This window comes from Lontra canadensis, unplaced genomic scaffold (assembly GCF_010015895.1).
Source record: "Lontra canadensis isolate GAN:19392208 unplaced genomic scaffold, GSC_riverotter_1.0 scaffold218, whole genome shotgun sequence".
NCBI classification, from domain to species: domain Eukaryota; kingdom Metazoa; phylum Chordata; class Mammalia; order Carnivora; family Mustelidae; genus Lontra; species Lontra canadensis.
The window spans coordinates 485,484-497,982 of record NW_022631212.1 but is presented as its reverse complement, the minus strand read 5'-3'; the positions used below and the strand labels follow the sequence as shown (position 1 = coordinate 497,982).

Genomic DNA, 12,499 nt, shown 5'->3' with positions numbered 1-12,499 from the left:
AAAGTCACAGATAATGCTAGCACAATAGAAGGAAAAAGATTAATCCCTTAAAGGTTAATAAAAGTATGTAATTTTTTCATTCTTGGACTGCCTGAATTCTTGGTCGGCACACAGGCCCTCTGGGAGTAGGCATGGTTAAGACCCCCCCTCCTCAAGGGGTACGGGTTTGGGAGAGGTGCTCGGGTGGTTTGGGGGGTGGAGAGGCGATAATTCCCGGTGGCTGGCAAGCGCGCCTAGGGTAAATAAAGGGAATGCAGAGGCGCCTCCCTCTGCGCAGGGAGGGGGACCCTGCGCGGCCCCTCCCCCCTTCATCCTCCTGTGCCTCTGGAGGAAGTTAAAGCCCCGCGTGGTTCTGAGAGGAGCTCCCAGTTTCCGCGTGTGCTCCTGCATGTCCAGCGCCCACCATGTGGGCCCTCGTCCTGGTGTGGGGCTGCCTCTTGCTCCCAGGTGAGATGGGGTGGGAGAGGGTGGAGTGGTGAGGGGATGTGGGGCTCATGCCCAAGCTGGCAGAGAGAGAATCTATCTTTCATTCTCGCGACCCACTGCTGCCTGATCCTTCCGGGTCCCACCCCTACCGCACTGGTCCTCATATCACTGGGGGGGGGGGGGGGGGACAAGCACTAGCTGTTTCTGGAACGCAGAGTCAGCTTTTCTCCCAGACGTCTGGGCTCCAAACCCTTCCTGGTTAGGTGGCTAGGAGGGAGGTTTTACCTCTCTCATCTTTATTTTCCTACTCTGCACCCAGCCTGAAGGCAGACAAGATACCCTGTACATGGTTGCCATGGTAAACTCTGCAAATATTTCTTGAACCTCTACTGTACCACTCACAACAACCCTGAGAGATAAGGCATTGTCCTGATTCATCAGTTCACGGGTCTACCTCTTTTTTTTTTTTCAACCTTTTAACATCAAATGTCAGGATGCAATTGTTCAAGTGACTGTGCTTTTTTTTAGTGGTATATAAAATTATGGTGTATCTTACATATGAGAGCATCTTAATTTCAATGTACCTGGACATTATCATCATCATCATCATCATCATCATCATCATCATCATCATCATCTATAGATGGGAAAACCCAGATACCCATGGAAGGCAAGCAACTTCCCCAGGGTCACACAGCTGCTGCGTGGCAGTGCTGGGATTCAAACTCCAGGCTGTCTGAATCTCGAGCTTCCCCATCACCACCCTTCTGTACGCCAGGTTTAGGGTGTTTAGGGTGTTAGGGTGTTAGGACACAGCAATAGCCCCCTCCCAGTCTCCCCTGGTGGGGAAGGGACCACCAGCCCTTCTGGGGCTGCCACAAAAGAGGGTGACTGAGGAGTCTGTTGGTCTTGACCATGGTACTTGGTCCTCGGAACTCTGACCTCCGTCCCTGCTATGGTTTCAGGTTATGGAGCCATGGTGGGCCCCAAGGAGATCAGTGGGTTTGAAGGTGACACAGTGTCCTTGCAGTGCACTTACCAGGAGGAGCTGAGGACACACCAGAAGTACTGGTGCAAGCAGGGCGGGTTCCTCCTGTCCCGCTGCTTGAACACCATCTATGCAGGAGAAGATGGCCAGGAGACGACAGAGGGCAGGGTGTCCATCCAAGACAGCCCCCAGACGCTCACACTCCACGTGACCCTGAGGAAGCTCACCCTGCGGGACTCCGGAAAGTACTACTGTGGGGTCTCCAAACTGGGGCGAGATGAGTCTGTCCTGGTCTCTCTGCTTGTCTTTCCAGGTAACACATGTCTCTGCTTCCCTGCATGGGGGACAAGTGATACAGAGGGGAGGAGGGACAGGTGGGTCGCTGAGCAGAGGCAGACCCTGTCTCCTGCTCATCAACAGGTGTAGCGCTTGTACCACCCTCCTGGGGCGGGGGGCGGTCAAGGGCTCAGTGAGATGATGCTGGTCAAGTGCTCAGCCGTCCTGGGAGCAGAGACGGTGCAGCATGAGGCTTGACTGCTCTTTGACAAGGTCATACCACGCAGATCTGTTAAACTCCCAGCTCAGTGCCTTTCCTCTTTGCCCCGAGGTGGGAGAGAGATTGCATGGGCTGGGGATGAGATATGCAGCCCACAGAATGAAAAAGCCTCCCTCTTTGGAGTCAGAACTATTCCTGAGGATTCCACAGCCTGGACCCACCATTGTGCAGCACCCCAGACCCGCTCCACAGCGCCCCCTAGCCGCGGCCACACTGGCCTCGCCCACACTGGCCTCGCGCTGCCTGTGGTCTCCGCTCTTCCTTCCCGCTTCCCTTCCCCAGATCTCGAAGCCCCAAAGGTAGGGGCGAAGAGGGCCTGGGATCGAGCCTCAGAGGAGCTCGTTGAGCTCAGGGACACTAGGGGACTCGGATGGAGCACCTCTCTGTATGTCCAGAACCCCACTGGACCTGCTGATCTGAGATGAGAGAAGCCAGAGAGGGCCTAGGAGAGTGGGCAACCCTAGTCTGCTGGCCAATGAGGGTGAGGCAGATCTCTGTATCCCATTTCACAGATGGGGGGGGGGGTGACAAGGCTCCAGAGATGAAATGATTTGCCTTTCTCATGGAAAGAAGTGATGGAATCAGGATTCAAACCCAGGGGTTTTTTTTTTCTCACTTTGGTGTCTGCTCTTTCCCTCTCCTGGCCGTATCACTGGTACCCTCCCCATCCCTGGGCCATCCCTGGGCCATCCCCACTGCCAGATCCCCCGACATTTGTGGGTCTTTCTTTTAATTCAAGGAGATAGAGCTAAGCTCACCAAACAATAACAGCAGTGTTGTAACCATACTGAACCTGTTCTGTTATTTAGAAGCTTCTCTGATCTCTGATTCTTATCAGTACTCAGACCTCCTTCTTACCTAGTGGGGGTCAATTTAGCTATATTTGAGGCTCTCTATTTTAAATTTTGACCTCATTTGTAATTGTTCATTCATGCATGATATGTGTGTTATTGTGTTATCCTGTGTCAGACGTTGATAACGTTTTCCTGATGATAGCTGGGATGTAGAAAATAAAGGCTAATGGCCATGGTGTACCTGTGAATGCTGAGCTGGGGAAACTCTGATCTGTAACGCTTGCCAGTTTCCGCGGTTTAAATGGCCCCCACCCTCCCCCATTTCCAGCCACCGATAGTTTAATGACCAGCTCACAGAATTCCTGAAAAGTGGACAGTCAGCTCTCCCGAGTCAGTGGGAGCCGTCTGCAGCCCATCATTGAGTGTGGCAAGTAAGGAGAATTTCTAGGAAGATGAGAACAAGACAAGAGTACACAATATCATTTCTTCTATTCCCCATTGCCTGGAGGGTCTAAGCCATGAAATACGACAGGATAAAAAAGTATACATATCGGATAGGAAAAGATACATACCGTTTATTTGTGCAAGATGTGGTCATTTCCTCAGAAAAATCAGAGGAAACCTGACTTCGTATTAGAACAGAGAATGAGGGATGCCTGGGTGGCTCAATTGATTATTCTTCGCCTTCAGCTCAGGCTATAATCCCAGGGTCCTGAGATAGAGTCGGGGAGTCTGCTTCTCCCTCCTTGCCTGCTGCTCCCCCTGCTTTGTACTTTCTCTCTCTCTCTCTGACAAATAAATAAATTAAATCTTAAAAAAAAAAAAAGAATAGAGAATGATGGGGACAGGGAGCGAGTCCCACATGGCACTCCAGCAAGGTGACAGAGGGGCACCCAGGGGCCGGGGGAGGGGGGCAGGGAGCTCGGCGGCTCCGGGGCGATTGGCCACACCACGTTTCTGCCCACTGTGCTCGGCACAGAGGCTAGGCATCTTGTCCTTGAGGGATCCCAGCCTTGCGGGGACAGAAAGATGTGTGTCAGGCAGAGGCGGAGAGGAGAAGCATGGCACACAGGGGAACGGTGAAGCAAAGACACGGTGGCGAGTGGGACGCTCACTTAATTGGGACTAAAGGCCAAGTAGGGGAATGAATGGCTGGTGTCCCAGAAGCCAACACAGGGAACTGAGGTCTGAGTCTGAAAGGCTTTGAAAGGCCTCTAAGAAGCTTGAGCTTCAGCTCCTAGGCCATGAGGGCCATTGACGGCTCTGAAGCAAGAAACGATGGGATCCAGTATTCCACACCCAGCTCTATATTCTAGAGACAAAACCAGTATTGGTGTGAAGAGTGGCACAGAAAGAGTAGGCTGGTGGGCAGCTGGGGAGCAAGGGAAGCTGAAGGTCTGAGCTAAGTGGGAGGCCAAAGGAACTGCAGGATGGGGAGACCAACAATCGACTAGAATCTTCCATCCGTGCCTCCTAAGTGGCTGGGGGAAGAAGGTGGTGGAGACTCTGAGCAGAGAGGTGGGGGCAGGGATGTTACTGGCTGCCACCAAGGCAGGACATCTGCCTCAGAGCGGTGGCCCTCACCTCCCCTGAGACCAGCCTCTCCCTTTCCCCTAGGTCCCTGCTGTCCTCCCTCCCCCACTCCCTCCTTCCAGCCTCTTACTACAAGAAGCTTCCAGCCCAAGGCAAAAGCTTGGCAAACTCAGCCCCCAGAATTGAGTGAGTGAATGGCTTTTCTGTTTCCCCTCCACCCCTCTACAAAGCTGCATCCCATGAGTGCCTGCCCATAGCCAGGCACTGCGCCCCGGGGCCCCCAGAGCCTAGGAGCTGCCTGTCCACGGAGGAATCGGGGACCCTGTGGGGTCAGGTCCCGCAAGGAGCAGCAGAGCCCTGGGAGGAAGTGCAGCCTGAAGGCTAGGCTTGTGTTCTGTCTGCTCTACCTCGGGCTGCAATGCTGAGCAGGAAATGTGGGGCCTCGGACCCTGACCTCTGGACCTGTCCCTGCCACCCTGCCCTGGGGACCCAGTGGCTGTTGAGGGAGGTCAAGGCCTGTTGAGGCAGAGGTGGTGAGGGTGGGCATGGGGCAACATGAGTGATAACTGGCCAGGACTGGGGGAGGTAGGGGAGGGCAGGCGGGGCTGTGTGTCCTGCATGGCCCGGGGATGGGTCGCGGAGTGGGGCAGGGGTGTGGCGACCCAGGCATCGGGCACAGGCAGGGGCTGAAAACTCTGCATGTGTGTGGGGTGTACCTGAGATCGGGGCAGCTTGCTCACGATGGCTTCCTCTAGGTCTCTGTTTGCTTCCTGGGGGGTCCTTTAGCTGGGGATGTGCTGAGAAGTTGGTCCTGGGGAGGCTAGGATTCAGGGGTCAGGGGTCAGAGGTCTGGGGAATGCTGGGATGCAAGGGTCTGAGAAGGTGCTGAGGCATTGCTTTTGGACTTGTAGCTTCTCCCGGTCTCCACCAAACAGTCACCACAGCCAAGCCGGGGAAGACAGGGGCCGAGGCCTTTCCGCTCATGGGGACCTCCCCGGCCCAGCACCCAGGAAGCTCCCCAGACACAGGAACATCTCCATACGCGGGGACCTCTCCTCACCAAGCAACCTCTCCTCATGCAGGGACCTCCCGCCCACCCACACAGCCGGACTTCACCTCCGCGGAGGACACCCCTTTGTCCCCCAGCAGCAGCAGCTCCGTGTCCAGGTGAGCCCACAGTGACCAAGGTCACCTTTCAGGCCATCTCCACAACAGGAGGTGGCTGGGAGCAAGTGAGGAGGACTTGGCACTCCTTCCTCTAGTCGGACACAGCCTCCTGTTGGGGCCGTGGCTAACAGCACAGAGGGCAGACGCAGCCCCCGTCCCCCCTCCTCAGGACCCTTGAGCAGTGGACAACCTACACTGCAGGGCCGGCACTCATGTTGCTCTGGACACACAGGCCCACCTGAGGTGAACGGTCCACGGTGGCCCCGGCCCCCACCTCTCTCCCCACCCCAGCCGCAAGGGCAGCCAGCCCAGTTTTGCCGATGCACCTTGCACTGGGCCCTGTGCCAAGCATGAACATGGGTTTTTTTCTTACCCAACTGGAGCCATGGCCTGAAGGATTGGTTCTTGGGGGTTGTATATAATCGCACTCCGTTGCTGACGGAGGCTTCCTGCCTGAGATAGCCAGGTAACCTGTTGCCAAGTTCAGACCCAGCTGAGAGTGTTTCCTGGGGTTAGTAGTGGGGGCTGGGGTCCCTCCCACTGGGACCGCCCAGGTGCTGTGGTTCCCAGTGCCCTCTGATCTCTTTGGGAAAGACAAGGGACATGGCTGGGACGTAGACGAAGAATGCTATGGTGTACAGCATGCCACTGTGATCTGGTGACAACTGCTGGGGTCCTTCTGTCTCGCCCACAGTGTCTCCATCCCAACGGTCCGCATCTTGGCCCCAGTCTTTGTGCTGCTGGCTCTCCTCCTGGCCGCAGGCCTGGCGGCCCTCGGCAACTATATTCTCCGCTGGAGGAAGGAAGGTGAGCAAAAGTAGACTCCAGGGACCCCACTGAGACCTGCAGTCCCCCCACCACCCCAGGGAGACCTTGGGGCTCAGTGTGTCCCTCCAAGATATGAGCATCGGGAGCCGTGTTCCTCCCTTTTGAGGGAGCCACAGGTCAGCCAACATTAGGAAAAAGACATTCAAATGTGCAAATGGAAAAACGGGGGCTCTTGGCTTGCTCCCATCTGTCCAAGCTCATCAATCACTTCTGTCCCTATTGATCCCAGCAATCCACATCCGACCTCCACAGGTACGGTTCCTTGTGTGACTACAGCAGGGGGTGGGGGTGGGAGTTAGAAACTAAGCCCTGAACAGGAAGGCTACTGGGGCCTCACACATACTGTGGGGTCTCGGGAGGTGCATAGCTCCTGGGAAGACTTGGCTTCAAGTCCCAGGTCTGCTACTTTTTAGCCGTGTGATCTTGGGCAAGTCCCCTACCTCCCCTGAGCCACGGCTTTTCTGGATCACAGATCTAGAATACAAGAGAACTAGAATGGAAATAGAATACGAGTCCAACAGAAGTAGAATCCAAGCCGCATATGTAATTTAAACTTCCCTAAAAGTCACATGAAAAAGGGTAAAAAGAAACCGGGGACATTAATTTTAATAATATACTTTTGTTAGCATGATCTATCCAAAACACGATCATTTCAACGTGGAAACAATATAAAACTATTCATGCTACATATTCCTCATCCTGCATTTTTCTCATATTGAGTCTTCAAAACCTGGTGTGATTCGGAGCAGTCGTGCTTCCGGGGTCAGTGGTTGAGTGCAACTCGGGGCTCCTCTGGCAGACAGTATGGTTTAAGAGGGGTGGCCGAAATACCAGCCAAAGGAGCTGCTGTGGGCTGGGCGTTTCTGTGTGGCTCATGTTGCTTTTATCTCCTCTAATGCTCTCAATACTGTGGCATTAGAAACTGCCCATTACAAGCGCCCCCATTTCACCGGTAAAGAAACTGAGGTAGAGTGGTTAAGCAGCTTGCCCTAAGTCTGCACAGCCAGGAAACGGTGGAACCAGGAAGACGTATGCCAGAACACTGCAAATTGGCAAAGTTGTCTTACTGCTCCTGGCCTTGGGTGGGGGAGGGCGGTGGTCCTGGGCCTGCCTCAGACTTTGCCCTGTGTGGCCCCCAGGAAGAAATGTCAGCTCTGCCCACGCCCCCAGCTCACCGCAGAGGAGTCCGGAGGAGCACACAGGGTGGGAATATTCCTGATGGAGACCTCAGAACTTCTTAGCCCCTTGCCTCTCGAATTGTGGTCCCCAGCTAGCAGCAGTGACATCCTGTGGAAGCCTGTTAAAAGGACTCTCAGGCTCTAGCCCCGACCTGCTGCAGGAGAATGGACACTTTCATACAATGTCTCGGGATCCTGGATGCACACTGAGGCTGAGAAGCAATGACCTTAGCTCATAGAATTACTTCCCCAGCCAGTTTCTGGCTCATACCGGGAGATGTCCGTGTTCCCATCCCCAAAGTCTGGATCATGGCTAAGGGACTGAGCCAGAAGTCCAAGAAGTCTGCCTGTCCCAACCTGTCTGCTCACTCTGGGAAGCCCCCCGGTCCCAAGTCCAGGGGGGCCCTTCCTCCTCTGTGGGAGCTCTTGCAGGCTGCTCTGGGCTGCTCCTGGCCTCAGGGTATGCCTGCCGGTCTCTTTCAGCTCACCTGGCCACAGAGACACAGAGGAACGGGAAGGTCCACCCCTCACACTTGGTAAGGAAGGCGGCCAGCCCCAAACCCCAGCTCCGATCCCTGTGGGGCCGGACATCGGGAATCCTGGGCCCTGTCTGTGCATCTCCCTACCTGCTTGTCTCTGAGCTCCACTCAAGGCTTGCTGCCCGTCTCTGGGGAATCTGTGTGAGCCCTGAGACCAGCCTTTCAGGGTGTGAGCCAAAAGAATGCCCCACCTCACCCTGAGTGCCCAGGGGGTTCGAGGCAGGAGTCTTCCCCAGGCCCAGCACCCTCTTCCCCTCTGCCTCTTAGAAGCAGAGACTGTCAGAGCTGGATCCTCGTGGTCTTTGGGAGGGCTGCAGGGTCATGGGCTCAGGACACAGAAGCCCCACCTCTGTCCCCCCACCTCTGCTGTTTATTGAGATGCCTCTACTTTATTCTCCTACACATGGGGACGGGAAAGGGGGGCTTGCCATGGCCTTCTTTCCTGGCGCCAGTGAAGACAAAAGACTTGGGCCTGATCGCCCTGGGGAGGGGCCAGGGCAGGAATGAGGTTCTGGGTTTTGGCTTAGGAAGCAGCTGTTGTTGTCTCAGGAAGCCCGGCAAGGCCAGAGGTGGTGGACAGGAGTGAGGAAAAGGTCAGAGACCCAGATGGGGAGGGGGGCTGCCGCTGTCCTCCAGAGCCCAGCTTCCAGTAGTGCGTCCTGGGGGCGTACCCTGCGCTCTAGAAGAGGGGCGGGGCCAGAGGGGAAGTCTCTGCTCTGGGAGGTCCCAGAACATCTCCCCTCTCTCCAAGCTGCTGCTACCCAGCCCACCCTGGGAAGGGCCGCCTGGGACTGCTTCCCACCTGCGCACCTGTCCCTGCCCCTGCTCACGTGGGAGGGGCCAGGAAAGGGCACAGGGCTATGGGCTGAGGGGTTGAGAACGGGGTTGGGCCCTTGTTGAGGGAAGGATGGAACAGGGTCTCCCGAGAGGATCAGAGACAAGACCTCTGTGAACACGGCCAATTGAGAGCTTTTGTTTTTTTTGGTTTATTTCCCTTTGGGCTTCTTTGTGATTTTTAGCGGGGGCTACAGGTGGAATTGAAACGGTTTGGGGTTTTCTTTGCCCACATTCCGGTCAAAGAGGGAAGGGGGCAGTCTGCTGGCTATGCCCTAGAGCCCCAGGGGATGTGAAACTCAGAGGGAAGTACAAGGGCTCAGGCCAGCATTTCCCTTGCCCACAGAGCTATTTCAAGATGCTCTCATTTTACTCTCTAATTGAACACCTACTGTGTGCCTGGGGCTTTACCTATGTTGCTGAATCTTCGTAACTCCTGCGTGAGTTCTCATGACCCCCTTCTTACAGAATAAGAAACAGAGGCTCAGAGAGCATAAGTAACTTGCCCCCAGAGGCCCAGCATGAAAGAGGCAGAACTGGGAAAAGGGACCCAGTCTGTGGCGCTGATAGCAGTGCCCGAGCTGCTGCTGCCTCGCCACACTGGAGTGTGGAGGGCTTGAGAAGTGGAGCCGACTGCTCGGCCCGCCTAGGCCGGTTCCCCTAGACTCAGAAGAAAGAGCCATCCTCAATCCGTGAACATGGGACAGCCAGGCCCCTGACTCCTGAAACAGGCAAGGGGGAGTGCTCGGCTCAGATTAGGGCTCAGCTCCCTCCTCCCAAAGCTTCCCTGAGTCCCTGCTTTTTCCCTAGTGCTTAGACTCAGAGGCTCTCCTATGTATCTCTATATTCAACGATCTAGAAAACGCCTCCTCACTTGCTGGAACAGGCTACTGGACCCACAATGGACATAGGGTAGGGGTCCTGGCCACTCCCTGCATGTGTGGTTTGGTCCCTGCCCCAGGAGAGTTCAAAAAATGCAGACACCCTTGGGTAAATGCTGCTTTCGTGGCTGCCGGTGGGCAGTGGTGGTCAGCCAGGGCTGGTTGGGGCCAAATCACAAAACTGTAAAGATGGGACTGATGGGGAAATGCACCTGACATCAGAGTCATCAGATCGAACCCCGGCTCTGCCATGTCCTCACCGTAGGCCGGACCAGGAGAGACCAGGATCTGTGAAATCTCCTTGCCCTCCCCCCATTCCCTCATCCCCTCGTGCCCCCAGCCCCAGACCCCTCAAGGAAATCTGCTCTGATTTTCATCTCATCCTGTAAGACTGAATGTGTCACCCGAGATGGCTCAAGTGACAACCTCTGCCTCGATCCCCTGCAGCCAGGGCAGTGATAGAAACAAGGGAGAGGGGCAGTTAGAGGACAAGGACAATGAAATGAAGGGAAGCGTGTGCATCACGTCCCGCCAGGATGGTGGGCAGGGATAGGAAAAGAACGTGGGTCTGAAGTGTCTTGAGTCTGAGTCCCAGCCCAGCTGTGTGACATCCGGCAAGTTACCTCACCTCTCTGAGCCTCAGTATCCCCATCTCACAGGGCTGCGGTCAGGAAATTGTGAGAGGAGACCACCAGTAGGTGTCCAGAAGATAGGAGATTCCTTCTTTGTCTTCAGTTCCTGTGGGGCCATGGGACTTGCCAGCCGGGACCCCTAAGGGCAGCTATGCCCTTGGGAGAATTGGCTGGGACCCTTGGCTGGCTCCAGCCCCTTCTACCCGGCTGCTGGCCCCAGGACAGCCCCTACTCGCTCTGGACCACCCGCCTCTCTTCCCTTGGCCTTGGCTTCCTTATCTGATCAAGGGTGGGTGGTGGCGCTCAGGCTTATGGTTGTAAAGAATTTTTCCTCTGCGGTTTGTTATTCGGTGAACCTTGGAGGTGTTCAGCTTTGCTTTCCCTGACCTGCGGAGAGCCAACAGCCTCCACATTCTTTCTGCTTTGAGGAGAGAGGTGACAATAATGAAAACAAATGAATCATTGCGGGAGTTCCCAGGTGTTGAGCGGTAAAACATGACCAGGAATATTCATTATAATCCCAAGGGAAAAATTCTTATCCCCATTTGACAGCTGAGGAGACTGAGTCTCAGAGAGGTTAGTGGTGTGCCCAAGGTCACTCAGAGATGCAGGAAATTGGATGGAAGGGCTCTGACCCTGCAGCCTGTGTTCCTCCCCTTGCCCACGCTCTCCCGTGGCTCCCTCCTCTTGCTATGGATCCGGGAGGCAGGGGACCATCACTGCTGCCAAGAATGGGCTCTGCTGACCAAGTCTCTGTTTCAGCCGCTGGAGTACACCGTGATCAACCTCGAAGGGCCCCCTGGGCCCCACGCCAGCCCCAGCCCGTGCACAGAAACCCAGGGCCTCAGCCAGGTGTGAACAGAGGTCTCAGGGGAGTGGGGAGGGGTGGGGGGAGGGTTTGGAGCCACCTAGCCTGGCTCCTCTCTGACAATTCAGGGAAGTCGGGGGAGGGGACTCTTTCGTCAGCATCCACTCGGAACATTGCCCCCTGAATCCGCCCCGCTACACGACCATAACTGCAGATGCTGGCCATTTCATTCAGGAGTCAGGACTTCCAACCTTGCATCCTCTTCTATCCCCATCCAGAAAGTTCTTGAACAGCTTGGTGGTAGTCACAGTTTAAAAGCGCTCTGGGCTGGCTGGATTCCAATATCTGCAGGCAAAAACCTGGCCTGAGGCCATGAGGAGGGTGTGGGGGGGCATGGATAATGCCTGGGGGTTCTGGGGAGAGCTTGTTAGTCTGTGCCCATTAGAGGCCCAGAACTGTGGAAAAGGCTGGGGTGGACCCAACAGCTACCTGGAGAACCCCCCACCCTGCCCCCGGCTGGGCTCTGCTTTTCAACCCCTGACTGTTGTCTTTCCAGACTTCAGAGGAAGATGAAGCCCCTTCCCAGGACCCGGAGGGGGACATGATTCCAGGGCCTCCCCTCCACATGTCCGGGGAGGAGCTTGGCTTCTCCAAGTTCATCTCAGTCTAGCACCAAGAGTTCCCTCCAAGCCGGTCCGCACTAACTCCAATAAGCTTTCCGCGACGGCTTCAGAGTTCGCCTGCCAGACCCTGGGCTCTCCTCCTGCTTGCCCAGCCTGACCCGGAAGCCTTTGTCAGCCCCCGAACCTGCAGTGGTGGCCTCAGTGGTGTCAGCGGGACCCTTGGACCTCCTCAGCATGTTCACATCCCTGGGGGGCTGGGGGGGTATGCAGCCCCCTCGGAGCTCGCCAGAGCCAGGCAAGGCTCAGGAGATCTGGTCTGAGTTTGAATCTACTACCAGAAATCCCCCGTGCCTGGGTGCCCAGCAAAAGACCCCCACCTACTTCTCCCTTCCTTCCATCCTGACTCAGCACCACTTTCTCTGGCATAAGTGGGCGAGGAGAAGAAAGAGGAGCGTGCTGGGAATAGACGGGGTTCTGGTTTCTCAAAATGTGACTGCATCCCAGTCCTTGAGGAGGCTGGTTAAAATTGTGCTTCCTGGGCTCTCCCAAGACCTACCAAGACCCTCTCTGTGGCTGGGCCCACAACTTTACATTTCTAACAAGTGTCCAGTGACTCTAATACTTGAGTTTGAGAAGCAGTGGGCTCAGGTTAAAGTCTACACTTGGTTTGCGGGGTCTTCCGCCTGCCCCCTCCCCATAGGGTCTGCTCTGC

At 55.7% G+C, this 12,499-nt stretch overlaps 1 protein-coding gene across 4 annotated transcripts; it reads left to right on the top strand.

Annotated features, from left to right (window-relative positions):
- The first annotated feature begins 333 nt into the window (after positions 1-333).
- On the top strand, positions 334-12,000 carry CD300LG (CD300 molecule like family member g). 4 transcript variants are annotated; one of them, XM_032849067.1, is made up of 8 exons: positions 334-447; positions 1,392-1,727; positions 4,382-4,483; positions 5,380-5,464; positions 6,159-6,271; positions 7,954-8,006; positions 11,119-11,208; positions 11,721-12,000. In XM_032849067.1, the coding sequence occupies exons 1-8, from the start codon at positions 405-407 to the stop codon at positions 11,832-11,834; spliced, it is 936 nt and encodes a 311-aa protein (XP_032704958.1). In that variant the 5' UTR covers positions 334-404; the 3' UTR covers positions 11,835-12,000. The 4 variants fall into 4 exon arrangements, with proteins under 4 accessions (XP_032704958.1, XP_032704955.1, XP_032704957.1 ...); XM_032849064.1 differs by having other exon boundaries at positions 5,209-5,464; XM_032849066.1 differs by lacking the exon at positions 4,382-4,483 and having other exon boundaries at positions 5,209-5,464.
- Positions 12,001-12,499: the final 499 nt, after the last annotated feature.